This window comes from Aquarana catesbeiana, linkage group LG03 (genome assembly GCF_042186555.1).
Source record: "Aquarana catesbeiana isolate 2022-GZ linkage group LG03, ASM4218655v1, whole genome shotgun sequence".
NCBI lineage: Eukaryota > Metazoa > Chordata > Amphibia > Anura > Ranidae > Aquarana > Aquarana catesbeiana.
Genome location: NC_133326.1, coordinates 724,459,059 through 724,475,246, shown reverse-complemented (window position 1 = coordinate 724,475,246; position 16,188 = coordinate 724,459,059). Strand labels below are relative to the sequence as shown.

The 16,188-nt window shown below is 48.4% G+C and overlaps 1 protein-coding gene across 1 annotated transcript in view; it reads right to left on the bottom strand.

The window, feature by feature from the left end:
• Positions 1-9,257, bottom strand: part of FGF11 (fibroblast growth factor 11) — a 41,781-nt gene extending 32,524 nt beyond the window's left edge. The window contains exon 1 of the mRNA XM_073623261.1: positions 8,332-9,257. Within this exon, the coding sequence (XP_073479362.1) occupies positions 8,332-8,521 (190 nt within the window). The 5' untranslated portion in view covers positions 8,522-9,257. The remainder of the gene's footprint in view (positions 1-8,331) is intronic.
• Positions 9,258-16,188: the final 6,931 nt, after the last annotated feature.

Here is a 16,188-nt window from a genome sequence, read left to right as displayed (position 1 = left end):
GTTTTTACAGTAACGGTAATGATGCTTGAGGTACAATAAAAATGAAAAATTCCTTTAAATATAGTGCCTGGGGGGGTCTCCTTAGCCTGCCTGTAAAGTGGCGCATCTGTAGCATGTATATAACCTGCTGCAGCAAAACTGACATTTCTAAAGGAAATAAAACTGCATGAAATGGCATTTCAATTGCCAGAAATAGATACATGTTAAATAAGAAAATGGTGTGTGCCCCCCCTCCCCCCGTCCAAAATGTAAAAAAAAAAAAAAAAATGGTGTGGGGTCCCCCCAAAATCCATACCTGACCCTTATCCGAGCATGTAGCCCAACAGGCCAGGCTGCATTCTTGGATAAGGGTCTGGCATGGTTTTTGGGGGGCACCCCGCACCATTTTTGTTCCCCTTTATAATTGCCGGCAATGTTTTTTTTTTATTCAGCTGTCAGCGGGGAAGCCCATTGACAACTGATGACTCATTGGTTGTCAAAGACGGCATGGCCATCTTCCTGGCCTGTTCCTTAACAACCAGCTTTTCACTGTGCTGTAATTGGGCAAAGCTTTGCCCAATCAGAGCTCAGAATGCACTGTGCAGCACGCAGTGCAGTGCAGGGCGAACACCCTTGAACGCCCTGCAAATTCGGTTGTTCGCTGAACGGGCGAACAGGCAATGACGTTCCACTACCATTTGCCCAACTCTAATGGAGATGTAGTGACAGCGCTGTGTGAGGGATCAGTACAGGAATATAGATATACAGGATGGGATGGAGGTGTAGTGACAGCGCTGTTTGGGGGTCAGTACAGGAACAGTAGATATAGTAGATTCCAAAGGATCTTGGACCCCTTCTCTTCTCTATCTACATCTTCTCCCTTGGTCACTTGATAACCTCCCACTGACTTCCAAAAATATTTCTATGCCGATGACACCCAAACCTATCTCTCTACTCCTCACCTCACTCCAACAGACTCCTCTTGCATTACTAACTTACTAACAGACATACCACCATGGATGTCACACCACTTCCTTAAACTAAATCTCTGTAAAACCAAGCTGGTAATATTCCCCCCCACCCATGCCCCCTCCATGACTTTTCCATCAAGGTCAATAATACAACCATCAATCCCTCCCCTCACGCCAGGGTACTAGGTGTAATCCTAGATTCTGACCTGTCCTTTCTGTACCCGATACTCATTCACATAGGGGGGTTAGGATCTGGGGGCGCCCTTATTGAACTTCCAGATTCCGAAAAGCCCCCCGCCCTCAGACCCCCACAACCACCGGCCACGGTTGTGAGAATGATGCCCTTGTCCCCATCAAGGCTCGCTCATCACCCCCTTTCCTGACCTGCCCGGCTGCATGCCTGAATAAGGGTCTGGTATGGATTTTGTGGAGGAACTCATGGCTTTTTTTATTCTGGCGTGGGGTTCCCCTCCAAATCCATACCAGCCCCTGGTGGGTGGACCCCACGCCATTTTTTTTTCTTTCTTTTTTTAATTGGGCGCTGGAAATTGTAACCTTGAGTAATTTTTTGCTGCAGCATAATATTATGCATGCTACAGATGCTCCACTTTACAGGCACATTAAGGGATAAGGATCTGGTATGGATTTTGGGGGGGACCCCACACCATTTTTTAAAAAAAATTTGGACTGGGGGGGTTTAACATGTATCTATTTCTGGCAATTTAAATGTAATTTCATGCAGTTTTCCTTTCTTTAGAAATGTCAGTTTTCATGCAGCAGGTTCTATATATGCTACAGATGTGCCACTTTACAGGCAGACTAAGGGGACCCCCCCATGCACTATATTTAAAGGAATTTTTCATTTCTTCATGCCTTGTTGCATCTTAAGCACAATTAAAATCACTGTCTCTAAAAAAAACAATTGTTAAACTTTTCTTTGTATTGATACATGTCCCCCAGGGCAGTACCCAGACCCTTATACCCCTTTTATGGCCAATTACTTGATATAAGCCTTCAAAATGGGCACTTTTGATTTTTCCTGTTCATCTCCCATAGACTTCATTGGGGTTTGCCGTTCGGGTTAGAACATTTCCCCTGTTCGGGAGTTCTGCTGCGAGCTGAACAGGGGAGTGTTCATCCTATGTTTAGCTGTCCCCCGTGACAACCACGGTGGGTGATCACGCCCTTGGATTACTTAATGTCCAGCGGTCTGCATAAAGCTGGAAAAAGTGACTGTATACTGCAATGTCTGCTGTTGTCCTTGGTGATCGGGTACCAGCGGGTACCTGCAGGTGGGGGTCTATCAGTTGTCCAACCATGGCTGATGATAAGACTGTCCTAACCCTGCTAAAAACAATGTGGCATGTGTTACAGACTTTGCCGTTGCTCATGGCAACCACAGTGGACACTTACAACCATCTGCTCCCAGTTGCTCGGGCACAGGTAGTGCCGAGCGGCATGTCCTGACAAGTATCAGCGTGTACATAACAATTACCAGTGTACTGTCTATGCCTGCAAGTTCCAGTTCACTCAAAAAGGGATTACTGCAGAGTGTGCAGGAACAAGCCTACTTATCAGAGCTGCGGGCGCCAGCCAGTCTGGAAGCTTGGGGGTGGAGCCATGCCCCGGAGAAGACCCAGCGTGCTTGTAGAGAGAGAGAAACTAGAAAGATGGTGGACGGTGCACCTGTGTACCCACTGCTAATCTGGTTGCCTGACATGCATGAGATGACACTGGTGGTCACCGGTGTTCAGCTAAAGCATCAAAGGGGATTCGTCCTCGGGCTGATCGAGGGGACGGAGAGTCTGTGTCTATGTCCTGGCTGCAGGAGACCAACCACAGTGGTCAGTGCCTGGATTCAGTACGGGTACTGCGACGAGCCGCTTACCAAGCTGACACCATGAAAGCAGGAGCCACTCACCTACAGCACGGAACAGCAACGGAAGTCCCGGAAGGCAGTAGTGGGCCTAGAAGTGACTACCAAAGGCCGGGTTGAGTCTGAGGCTGGTGACTCCCCTGCGAAGACAAGTGACATCGGTGGAAGGAAGCTGGAAATCTGCCTCGACCTGCAGCCTGGTCAGGGAGCTGGTACCTGTAAGTACTGACCAGCAGGAGCCAGACGCTGTCCCTGAAAGGCTGGCAGCACCCATACACCCTGTTAACCCCACCTGGAAGTAGCCTGTGCAGGAAGACAGCTTAGTCTTCAGGTGAGCCAGTTGGAAGTGGCAGTGGTGGGGCCATAGATTGGAGGTCGCTCAGACTGCAGGCGGATTTTGGGCCGTTAATTGAAGAGTATGCAGAATGGTCATCCCATAGCAGCTCAGAGGAGGAGTGGGGAAACTGCCAGGAAAATGTAGAGGTGCTGTCTGAGGTAACGGGTGTGCCAGACTCAGCTGAAGGGACCGAAGGATCCATGCAGACCCCAGTCTGTGTGAAGTGGAAGTTCCAGAACAGACCATCCACAACCCAGACCAGAGCTGCTGAGTACAGGCAATGGGTAGTGAAGTCGCCTATGGCCTATGTTCTCCCTGGGAAAGGCAAGCGTCAGGAACTGCCAAGGTTTTCAAGATTGCAGCGAGAGGTGCAGCGGAGAATAGCTCTGAAATAGGGTCTGGACTACCCCTATGTCCCCCAGACATCATGGACATCATTGAGGACTCCCGAGTACAATGGGAGGATGACATGGTGTGGGACTATATGCATATCCCCAAACCCTTACAGGGATCACATAATGAATAGTGTTGGGGGAACGATTCAGGCCGAGCAGAAGTTCAACCAAGACATCGCCTGTTCACCCGTTAGGTGAACACCCGAACTTGTGGGGCATTTGGTGGGATGTTCACCTACCGAGCGCCTCACAATGCACTACGCACTGCACAATGCATTCTAAGCCCTGATTGGGCAAAGCTTTGGCCATTCAGGGCAGAGTGAAAACTGGGTGTTAAGGTGTGAGGCCGGGAAGCCAGCCGCGGCGTCCTTAACAACCGATGAGTTATCAGCTGTCAATGGGATTCCTCGCTGACAGCTGAATGAAAAAAGAAATATGTCCGGCAATATAAAAAAGTGAAAAAGAGAAATGGTGTGGAGGTCCCCCCCAATCCATACTAGGCCCTTTTCCGAGCATGCTGCCTAGCATGCCAGGAAAGGGGAAAACAAGCGAGCCTACTGCTGCAACAAAACTGACATGTACCCTTTTCTCATTCACATGGGGGGACCTGGGGCCCCCTTGCATGGTCTGGTGATCTGGTGCATGCTGGGTCAGTGACGTCACATGTGGAGAAGGTGCTTTGGGGTGGGAAGGTACCTTGCACTTTGTCCTGCCCCAATGTTGAGGGCATGTGGCCTGGTATGGTTCAGGAGGGGGTTAGGCACTCGCTCGCCCCCCTTTCCTGACCTGCCGGGCTGCATGCTTGGATAAGGATCTGGTATGAATTTTGGGGGGGCCTTTTTTTTTTCATTTTGCCGTGAGGTTCCCCTTAAAATTCATACCAGACCCTAATGGTCTGGTATGAATTGGGGGGGCCACTCCATTTTTTTCACATTTTTCTATTGCCAGCAATGGTGTTGTATTGCCCGCAATTTAATTTTTTTCTTTTTTTTAGTTTTTTTTTCTTTAGAAATGGCAGTTTTGCTACAGCAGGTTCTATACACGGTACAGATGTGCCACTTTACAGGCAGACTAAGGAAACCCTCCAGGCACTATATTTAAAGGAATTTTCATTTTTATTGTTTCACTTTAGGCATCATTAAAATCAATGTTCCTTTAAAAACGATCTTTTTTAATAGTTTTTATTGCATTGATACATGTGGGCAGTACCCGGGCCCCCATACCCTTTTTATGGCCAATAACTTGCATATAAGCCTTCAAAATGGGGACTTTAGATTTTTCAAGTTCAGGTTCCATAGACTTCAATGGGGTTTGGAGTTCAGGCCTTATGTTCGAGAGTTCTGGTGCAAACCGAACAGGGGGATGTTTGGTCCATCATTATTAATGAAGAGGCTTGGATCTGGTTCCAGGACATTCGTCAGGAGTCGGCTGGGAAGAGCCATTTATAGGGACAGGGTGGTGATTTTCATGGCTGGACAGCCCATCAGTAGCCACACTGTGGCAGTCAGAGAGGCTGACTGCAACCTTAAAAGACTGCCCAATCCTCAATACTACTTGTGAAAGGACTGAAGGGAGTAGTTCAGCCCACAAGTTACAGAAATGGATGGCAAGGAGGGGATTGCTGCCTCTGTTTCTTTCCCAACAGGCCTAACACCCTGACCTGTTTTCCAGATGGGATAATCAGTTCCTGTTGAAGAACCTTGGGTGAGACCTAGTATCCTGCTAATACTTCGCTAAATTTTGAGGGGCTCCTCCTACCAAAGAATATTTGAAAAAAAAAATTGTTTGTTTCTGCCAGCAGGCTTATAACCCCTCCTGACAGAATGGACCTTGCTTTGTGCACTGGTCCAAATCATTTGGTGGAGGGGTGATTATGGTGTGGGGGTTGTTTTTTATGGGTTGGGACCCTTAGTTCCAGTGAAGGGAACTCTTAAGGCGTCCGCATACCAAGACATTTTGGACAATTTCAAGCTCCCAACTTTGTGGGAACAGTTTGGGGATGGCCCCTTCCTGTTCCAACATCACCAGTGCACAGAGCAAGGTCCATAAAGACATGCATGAGTGAATTTGGGGTGGAGGAACTTGACTGGCCTGCACAGAGTCCTGACCTCGACCCAACAGAACACCTTTGGGATGAATTAGAGCGGAGACTGTGAGCCAGGCCTTCTCGTCCAACATCAGTGCCTGACCTCACAAATGCTCTTCTGGAAGAATGGTCAAACATTCCCATAGACACACTCATAAACCTTGTGGACAGCCTTCCCAGAAGAGTTGAAGCCAACTCAATATTGAACCCTACGGACTAAGACTGTAATGCCATTAAAGTTAATGTGTGTATAAAAGCAGGCGTCTCAATACTTTTTGTAATATAGTGTATGTGGGATGTATATATGGTTCTTTGACAAAATGTGTATATTTTTGATACTACTAATTTATTTGTACAAAGCCCCTTCCAAGTTGTTTCCCTTCTTCCCTCCCTTCTTTTTTTTAAGGGATGCCCTATATTTCTCCTGGGCTCAGGAGTTGTTTTTTACCCCAGCCGGTGGGGACACAACTGCTTTTTAGGGGGGAGGGGGGGTGAGTGTAGCACCCACTATTGTGTGCACTAGTAGTAGTGAAGGTTTGTTAGTGTAGGTAAATTTAGTTTAGCTCAGGACTAAGCCTGAGCTGAGAATCTTGGACAGGGTTCAGTGAGTCAGGACTGGATGACTCATTCTGAAAGCTCCCCTGGTGCCTCCCCCTGGTCTAGAAGGTTGTAGAATCTTCTAGAGCTAGTGGGCGGAGGATAGGAGGAGCTGTCTTGAATATTTGTGAGGCCTCGGCCAATCTCCAGAAATGGGATGGCAGGGGGCAGAGCTTACCTCATAAATAGTCATGGGCTATGCCACCAGGGGCAGTCGGGTGCAAGATGGAGATATAGTGCAGAGGAGGCTGTCGGTGGCTCGCAAGGGGGCCCCCTAGTCGGGGGGGGCCTTGGGCCAGGGCTTGGGTGCTGGAAGGATCCTGCCACAACACACGGAGGGAGCCCTTCCTGGAGGCACAGGAGTAAGTGTGAGGACAGTGTGAGTAGATCAGCACTATTGGGGACTTACAAGGGGGGAGACTGCCACACGTAGCCAGTTCTCCCTGAAGACAGCAGGGGGCCAAGTCTTCATCCCTTCCCTGGGAGATCTCCTGTAGAGTCAGCTGGTTGGGCTGGTGAGAGAGTCAGTGAGGTGGACTGGTAAGGAGTCAGTCTGGAGGAATGTTGTGGAGAAGTTAGACTGAGGGGCTATTGAAAGGGGCAGCTGCAGCCAGGTGGGTTGGCAGTGCCTGAGGTGGTGCTGGGATCAGTAGCCACAGGAGGAGGAATACAAACTGATCACTGTATATTGCTACACAACAGGGGCTGCAAGTTCCTGCCTGCAAAGGGCTGCAAGTTCCTGCCTAAAGGGCTATTGCTTAAATCTGACTGAGCCTGTCTGATAAACCAACAGTGATTCAGCTGGGACCAGCATGCAAGTGTGTGCAGGCGGAAAGTGAGGAGACTATATAGGAAGATGTCCCTAAAGTTGTTGTTGAAGTTCTGTTAAAGCGGAGTTCCGACGATTTTTTTTTTTTAAGTCAGCAGCTACAAATACTGCAGCTGCTGACTTTTAAAATAAGGACACTTAGCTGTCCAGGGTTGCCCGCGATGTCGGCACCCAAAGCCGATCTCTCCCTCGGCTCTCGGGTGCTGCCGCCACCATCCTCATTAAGGGAATCAGGAAGTGGTTCCCTGCTGCGCATGCGTGACTCACTGGTCCCTGCTGTGTTCTGGGACCCGTGTGTATCCCAGAAGACAGCCGGGGGGGGGGGGAAGTGGCGTACATACCCGTGGGTGGCTTGGGTATCTGCCCGGAAGTGGGAGCAAAATACCTGTATTAGACATGTATATGCTCCCCCCTCCCCCCTGAAAGGTGCCAAATGTGACACCGGAGGGGGGGAGGAACCGGAAAATCGGAAGTTCCATTTTTAGGTGGAACTTCGCTTTAAGTCAAGTGGGCATCCCATAACCACCCATCCCTATCCAAGTTATTAACCCTCAATAAATAACAAAAACAAACTCATGGACTGTTCTCTGACTCTGGAGTGCCTGAGAAAATTTGGTGTGCCTGGCTGTGCAGGATGGGGGATTCCAGTTCATCTGCGGCCCCTAAGGGGGTGCGCTACATTTGGGGGCTCTTCCGGGATCTTGCCCACAATAACCTGCACTGCTGTTGCTCCTAGCATCTGCGGCCACTAAGGGGGTCTGCTACACAGGAAAGGATGCATGTCTAGTGACAGCGCTGTGTGAGGGGTCAGTACAGAAATATACAGGACAGGATGGAGGTGACAGCGCTGTGTGAGGGGTCAGTACAGGAATATACAGGACAGGATGGAGGTGACAGCGCTGTGTGAGGGGTCAGTACAGGAACATACAGGACAGGATGGAGGTGACAGCGCTGTGTGAGGGGTTAGTACAGGAACATACAGGACAGGATGGAGGTGACAGCGCTGTGTGAGGGGTCAGTACAGGAACATACAGGACAGGATGGAGGTGACAGCGCTGTGTGAGGGGTTAGTACAGGAACATAGAGGATAGGATGGAGATGACAGCGCTGTGTGAGGGGTCAGTACAGGAACATACAGGATAGGATTGAGATGACAGCGCTATGTGAGGGGTCAGTACAGGAATATACAGGACAGGATGGAGGTGAGGTGACAGCGCTATGTGGGGGGTCATGACAGTTGATACAGAGGACGGTATCTCACCGGGGTCCTTGTCCATCGCTCCTTTCTGACTGCAGAGTCGGACTTTGGAGACCAGGATAAGGAGCTGTTTCTGGCAGAGGGATTTGGTTCCTCGGGGGCAGACTTTCCTCTGGGGGGGTGCGGGGCGGGATCCTCCGGAATCTCGGGTTTCTCTCTTCTGCCGGATCAATTTACTGGCAAGTGCAGCCATCACTGTGTCCAATCCTCCCGGTGTGCAGCGTGTCAGCTGTCATGGGTCCCCATGTCTCCACATCCCTCAGTGGGTCCTGGAAGGTGTTCCTCTGTCCAGTTCAGGTCTCCCAGTCCCGGTGTTGGGGTATCCAGTTCAGGTCTCCCAGTCCCGGTGTTGGGGTATCCGGTTCAGGTCTCCCGATCCCGGTGTTGGGGTGTCTGGTTCAGGTCTCCCGATGCCGGTGTTGGGGTGTCCTAGTTCAGGTCTCCCGGTCAAGGTGTTGGGGTGTCTGGTTCAGGTCTCCCGGTGTCGGGGTGTCCGGTTCAGGTCTCCCGGTCTTGGTGTTGGGATGTCCTAGTTCAGGTCTCCTGGTCACGGTGTTGGGGTGTCTGGTTCAGGTCTCCCGGTGTTGGGGTGTTCGGTTCAGGTCTCCGGGTCTTGGTGTTGGGGTGTCCGGTTCAGGTCTCCTGGTCTTGGTGTTGGGGTGTCTGGTGTGCAGTCACTGCTGCCCATCGTTGATGTGCCGACACAAAGTATCGGAATTCCTCATCTTCTCCTTTATAACTGTTGGTGCTTTATAAATCCCGTATATAAATCCTGTATAAAAATCCTATATATAAATCCTGTATATAAATCCTCTATAATAATAACCGGCTTCAATCTCTCCGGACTCCGCTTTGTCTCCCAGAGAATGCTCTCCAAAGCTCTTCTCTTCGCGTGTCTAATGTGTCCCAGTCTTCTCCTTCCAGCGTCCCGCTCCCCCTCCCTCCTCCACCAGCCCCCCTCCCTCCCCCCTCCACACTCCGCCACCACCGGCAGCCCAGACTCATCAATCTGCCTCTCCATTCACTCCTCGCCGTTATTGACTGACCTCAAGTAGCAGTGCCACCCGAGTACTCCCTACACATCCGTACTGACCCCTCGCACAGCGCTGTCACCTCACCTCCATCCTGTCCCGTACTGTGTATCTACACTCACCGGCCACTTTATTAGGTACACCTGTTCAATTGCTTGGTAACACAAATTGCTAATCAGCCAATCACATGGCAGCAACTCAATGCAATCAGGCATCTAGACGTGGTGAAGATGACTTGCTGACATTCAAACGGAGCATTAGAATGGGGAAGAAGGGGGGGGGTTTAAGTGACTTTGAACGTGGCATGGTTGTTGGTCCCAGACATGCTGGTCTGAGTATTTCTGGGATTTAGACTCACACACCCTGTCTTGGGTTTACAGAGACTGGTGGGAGAATGGTGGGAAAAAAGAGAAAATATCCAGTGAACGGCAGTTGTGTGGAGGAAAATGCCTTGTAGATGTCAGAGGTCAGAGGAGAATGGGTAGACTGGTTCCAGATGATAGAAAGGCAACAGTAACTCAAATAACCACTCGTTACACCCAAGGTATGTAGGATCTCTGAAAAACCAACACATCCAACCTTGAAGCAGATGGGCTACCGCAGCAGAAGACCACACCGGGTGCCACTTCTGTCAGCTAAGAATAGGAAACTGAGGCTACAATTCGCACTGGCTCGCCAAAATTTGGCAACAGGAGATTGGAAGAGCAATGCGTGGTCTGATGAGTCTCGATTTCAGCTGCGACACAGATGGTGGGGTCAGAATTTGACGCAAACAACATGAAAGGATGTGAAATTCCCTTCCATGGGTGGTGGTCTCAGCGGGGAGCATCGATAGTTTAAAAAAAACAATTAAATAAGCACCTGAATGACCATAACCTACAGGGATATACAATGTAATACTGACATATAATCACACACATAGGTTGGACTTGATGGACTTGTGTCTTTTTTCAACCTCACCTACTATGTAACTATGAAAGCATGGATCCATCCTGCCTTGTATCTCCGGTTCAGGCTGGGGGTGGGGGTGTAATGGGGTGGGAGATATTTTCTTGGCACACTTTGGGCCCCTTAGTACCAATTGAGTGTTGTTTAAACACCACGGCCTACCTGAGTATTGTTGCTGACCATATCCATCCCTTTATGACTACAGTTTCCCCATCTTCTGATGGTTCCTTCCAGCAGGATAATTCACCATGTCACAAAGCTCCAATCATCTCACCACTGGACAATAAGGTCACTGTCCTCCAATGGTCTCCACACTCACCACATCTCATGCAATAGAGCACCTTTGTGGTGGAACGGGAGAAAGGCATCATAATAATCATATGGACCATAATCTCTGAGGAACGTTTTCAACACCGTGTTAAACCTATGCCACGAAGAATGAGGGCAAAAGGGAGTCCAACCTCATACTAGCAAGGTGTACCTAATAAAGTGGCCAGAGAGTGTATATTCCTGTACTGACCCCTCCATCCTGTCCTGTATATCTACTGTTTTTCTACTGATCCTCTAAGGTTAGATACAGAAGTAGATATACAACATATATTTCACAATTCAGTGGTCAGTAGAATGTGGAAAATGTTCACAATTTAGAATTAGAATACATTATATTGGGTCTGGCTGGATATTGGGAAGAGTTAACACCTCACTGCCAATGAATCTCTGACAAGACCCTGCAGGCTCATGTCTGCAGATAAGGATGGACAACTATCACAAGCCATCCAATTAATTCTCTGAACCTTGTGACGGCAAAATCAGCGGGTGGTAGAGGTCATCCCACGCTGGAGGCACCAGACCGTTTTCAGTCGTTTGTCATTTTTGTAGATCAGCGGGAATATGTTTCATCTCTCATAAAATCCCCAATATTCTTTGTGAGGAGATACGAGTTATTTCTTCGGATAGTCCTCCCCCTCTTCCACCTACTAAATCACTGACTGTCCAGGAGATTGCCAATCATTTCCAAAAAAAGACTGAAGCAGTTTGTAATGAGACCTTCACTGTCCAGATATCTCCCCTACCTAACAGACCATGTATACCACCACATGCAGTACATTTCTCTTTGGACAATGTAACCACGGAGGGCGTGGTTAAACTTTTTTCTGATGCCCACCTTACCACCCGCCCCCTGGACCCCATTCACTTACAATTAGCATAATCATCCTCTGGCTCTATTTTACACTCATTAACCCACGTCTTCAAATCTCTCCCTCTCTACTGGCAGCTTCCCCAACACTCTAAAACATAAACTGCCCCCCCCCCCCTTATTCTTGGAAATACCTTGTTAAAACCCATTGGTGCGGGCAACCTATGACCCAGCTCCTGGCTCCGGTGTACTCCCAGAACACCTAGTCTTCAACCGCTACCACCTTGCTGATAACAACCTTGCTGACCCCTTATAGTCTGGCTTTTGCCTGCAACACTCCAAAGAAAATTCCCTGCAGAAACGCTCTAAGGACTTACTATCTGCTAAAACCAATGGCCACTTTTCCATACTCATACTCTAATGCCACGTACACACGATCAGACTTTCTGCCAACAAAACTGTGGATTTTTGTTTGTTGTTGGCTCAAACTTGTCTTGCATACACGGTCACACAAATGTTGGCCAACAATTACGAACGTGGGAATGCAGTGATGTACAAGACATATGACGAGCCAAGAAAAAGGAAGTTCAATAGCCAGTGCAGCTCCTTCTGCTTGATTCCGAGCATGCGTGAACTTTGTACACACGATCGGACTTTCTGACAACAAAGTTTTGTTGGCGGAAAATTTGAGAACTTGCTATCAAACATTTGTTGGTGAAAAGTCAGACCGCAAATGTTCAATGGAGCATACACACGGTCGGACTTTCCGACAAGCTCACATCCAACATTTCCCGTCGGAAAGTCCAACCGTGTGTACGCGGCATTAGACCTTTCTTCTGCCAGTTCTTCTGATACAGTTGGCCACCTGCTTTTCCTAAAACCACTCCACTTCCTTGGCTTCCAAGACTCTGCTCTTTGTTGGGTCCATTTCTACTCATCGTAGTGCACCTTTAGTGTCACCTACAACTCTACCTCCTCCTCTTTTCTTTCCGTAGTGGTCCCCCAAGGCTCTGTCCTTGGATCCCTACTATTCTTTACCTACACTTCCTCCCTGGGTCAGCCTTCCAAGGCTTCCAATACCATCTCAATGTTGTGGAGACCCAAATGTACCTTTCTACCCTCAGCTTACCTCTTCAGTCTCCTCACCCATCACTTATTTACTACGGAATATATCAGTCTAGATGTCTAACCTTTGCATCAAACTCAAATCTTTCCAAAACCAAGCTCATAAATATTTCCTCCTACAGGTTCTTGTTTCCTTGACTTTCCAATAAGATCAATGGCACAACTATCAGTTCCTCCCCTCATGCCAGTGTGTAGGAGTAGTCATTGACTCTGACCTCTTCTTAAGGCTCTACAGCCAATCACTGTGCAAATCCTGACACCTTAACCTCCTGAACTTCTCTTAACCAATGACACCAAAACCTCTAATTTACTCCCTTATTATCTCTAGCCTCAAATATGTCAATTCCCTCCTCATTGAAATATCTACACAGAGTATCTCCTCCTTGTGCCAGGCTCATCTACCTTACTGACCACTTAGTGTTCTCCACCCCTCTCTGCCAATCCCTCCACTGGCCTCCCCTCAGTATTCTCCACCCCTCTCTGCCAATCCCACCACTGGCCTCCGCTCACCTACAATAACAAATACAAATCAAAATACTAACAAGAACCTACAAATCCATCCACAACTCTGCCCCCAGTTACATCCCCAACCTCTTCACAAATTATCACCCAAACCCATGCTCACTTCCAAAACTTTTCCAGAGCTTTTCCCATTCTGTGGAACTCCCCACACCTATCTGTCCAGCTATTTCTTACCCTGTCCAGCCTTAGGTGTCAGGGCCTGGAACTGAATTCATCATCTCTGCTGTGTATGGGAGTAACTCTGGTCACTGAGAAACCTTTTTGCTTGGAAAACCTTGCCTTGTGTCTTGTTTCTCTTGAACCTTGAACCCTTTGCTCCTCTCATGAACTTCACATTTAAGCCATGCCTTTGGACTTCCTGTTTGCCAGATTGTTGTGCTCTTCTCCAGCCAATATCTCGCTCTTGTCCCTCCTGCTGCCATCCGTATCTCCACTACCACTCATTATTGACCTTTGGCTTGTTCCTTGGCTATGCTTCTGCTTGATCCCAACCTGCAACCATTTGTTACCGACCTTTGGCTTGTTTACTGACTTGTTTACTGACTATACTTCTGCTTGATCCCAACCTGCTATATCTGCTACTGGCCCCCAGCTTGCTCACTTCCTGGTGGGGCAATCCAGAGGACTACGATCTGGTACTAACAAGCAGCAAAATACATCTCCACCATCAGGAGCTCTGGTGAACACCGGTTAGTGCTTAGACCCCACACTTTGGCTGAGCCTGCGTCATCCAACAGGGTGACCTGTTTGTTCACTTATCCTGCTGCTCAGTGGGAGCCTCTCTACTGCTATAGCTACTGGGCTCTGAGTCTGACCACTGACTGTATATCAGGTGATCTTTGGGAAACCCATTTTTTCAAGAAAGACTATTCCATATCCACCTGCATCTTGTCCTGTATTATCTACTATAACTGTACTGACCCTTCATAAAGCTCTTTCCACACTCCCCCACCCTTTCCTGTATCCTTCTACTTTTTTCAACATAAATAATAGCAGATGTTCTGCATCGCTCTCTGCATCCACACTGCAACGTTTTTCAATTGACACATTTATTAAAAGTGTATTTTTTTTTAGATGGGCCGGGGTCCAGCTTGGCAGGATGGACAGGGAGAAGCAAGGAGAGGAGGGAGTGCCAGGAATCTGTCAGTTTGCTGTGCCAGCTTCTTTGTCTATGCGGAGCAAAGTGTGTGTCGGGGTAAGGTGAGGGATGGTAGGGTGGCTCGGGGGGGGGGGGGGGGGGGTTGGTTCGGGTGGGAGGGTGAGGATCCAGAGGTCAGGAAGGCAGCAGAATTTACTATACGCTGCTGTGTCTGATCTGCGTTTGTATTATATATTTAATCGGTTATGGCTGTGGAATAGTATTGGTATGGGGATTAATGCACATCCTTTATCTTAATATATGTCACCTAACTAGCCGTGTCCTTCGTGTAGAGCTGAGGAGTATGTTGGCTCTATCAATATCAAATAAGCTGTGATATTCATTGCCACATGAATGGTCACTCCATTTCAAACTTGTGTCTGGTGGATGGTGGAGATCTAACCCCCCCCCCACCCCCGGCATATACATCTATTTCTCATGGACTTTATTGCTGAGGTGTCTGCACTGAAATCCCGGGTCTGAACACCTGCTGTGCCCATTATGAGGGGTCCCCACCATCCCTGTGCTGTGTTCCTCGGTATGTACACCTGCTGTCCCCATTATAAAGGGGTGCCCATCACCCCTATGCTGAGTTTCCAGGTCTGTACACCTGCTGTCCCCATTATAAAGGGTTCCCCCATCACTATGCTGGGTTCTCAGGTCTGTACACCCACTGTGCCACTTATGAGGGAGTTTCACCATCCCTGTGCTGAGTTCCCAGGTCTGTATACCTGCTGTGTTCATTATGAGGGATCCCCACCATCCCTGTGCTGGTTTCCTAGGTTTGCACACCCGCTGTGTCCATTATGAGGGGTTCCCACCATCCCTGTGCTGAGTTCCTGGGTCTGTACACCTGCTGTGCCCATTATGAGGGGTTCTCACCATCTCTGCGCTGAGTTCCCAGGTCTGCACACCCACTGTGCTCACTATGAGGGGGTTTCACAATCCCTGTGCTGAGTTCCTGGGTCTGTATAGCTGCTGTGCTCATTATGAGGGATCCCCACCATGCCTGTGCTCAGTTTCCCGGGTCTGTACACCTGCTGTGCCCATTTTGAGGGGTTAATTTTGTTTATTGAAAAATCTTACAAACAACAACTTATATACAATAAAACCATAATAAATAAATACAACATATTTACAAAATAATTGAATATGACTATACAAAACAAAACAAGAACATAATAAATGGTGCAAACCACATTGCGCACAACACAATCCCTACGAGAGAGCCAGACTAAGGAACATCACTGTTACCATGCATGTAGCCTTTTATCAACAATATATTTGATCTGAAAATCTAGGGGAGTGAAACAAGAATACAAAGAAAAGTCGCACACCCCGAGATCAACAGGCAGCAGCCACAGAGTCCTGATATTCCTCCACACCCTTATCCAGGCCTCCTGCTGCCACCTGCCTTTCTCAAGACTCTGAATCTTCCCAACTTCACCCAGAATGTCCTGGATCACCACTTTGACAGGGAGGATTTTACTCCGTAAGGATACCTGACACCACGCACTCCATGTGAAATAACAGACTACTAGACTAACTAAAAAAAGTGTTTCCAAATCATAATCCCGACGAGTCTGGAATGCCCCATACACCCACTCTGCATAACTCATATGGGGGAGGAAGGGTATACTCAGAGCCCTCCCCACCCTCTTGTACACCTCTATATTAAAAGGGCACCAGAAGTAGAAAGTGATCCATGGACTCCACCACTCCTCCACACTCCACTCTCGGGCAGCCCCGATCACTCATGGAAAGAAACTTCAAATTGCCCTTTACATATCGTTTTCCATGAAAGGCAAGCAAAGCCTGATCCCTAAACTTCATTGAGATTCTCTCCAAATTAATCAATCGCAAACCCACCCCCAAAACCAGGCTCAGGCAATCCCTCAAGGTCAGTGGCTCGCAAAAAGCAAAGCTCATGATCTGCTTCTCAAGAAGTTTCCTTGGAA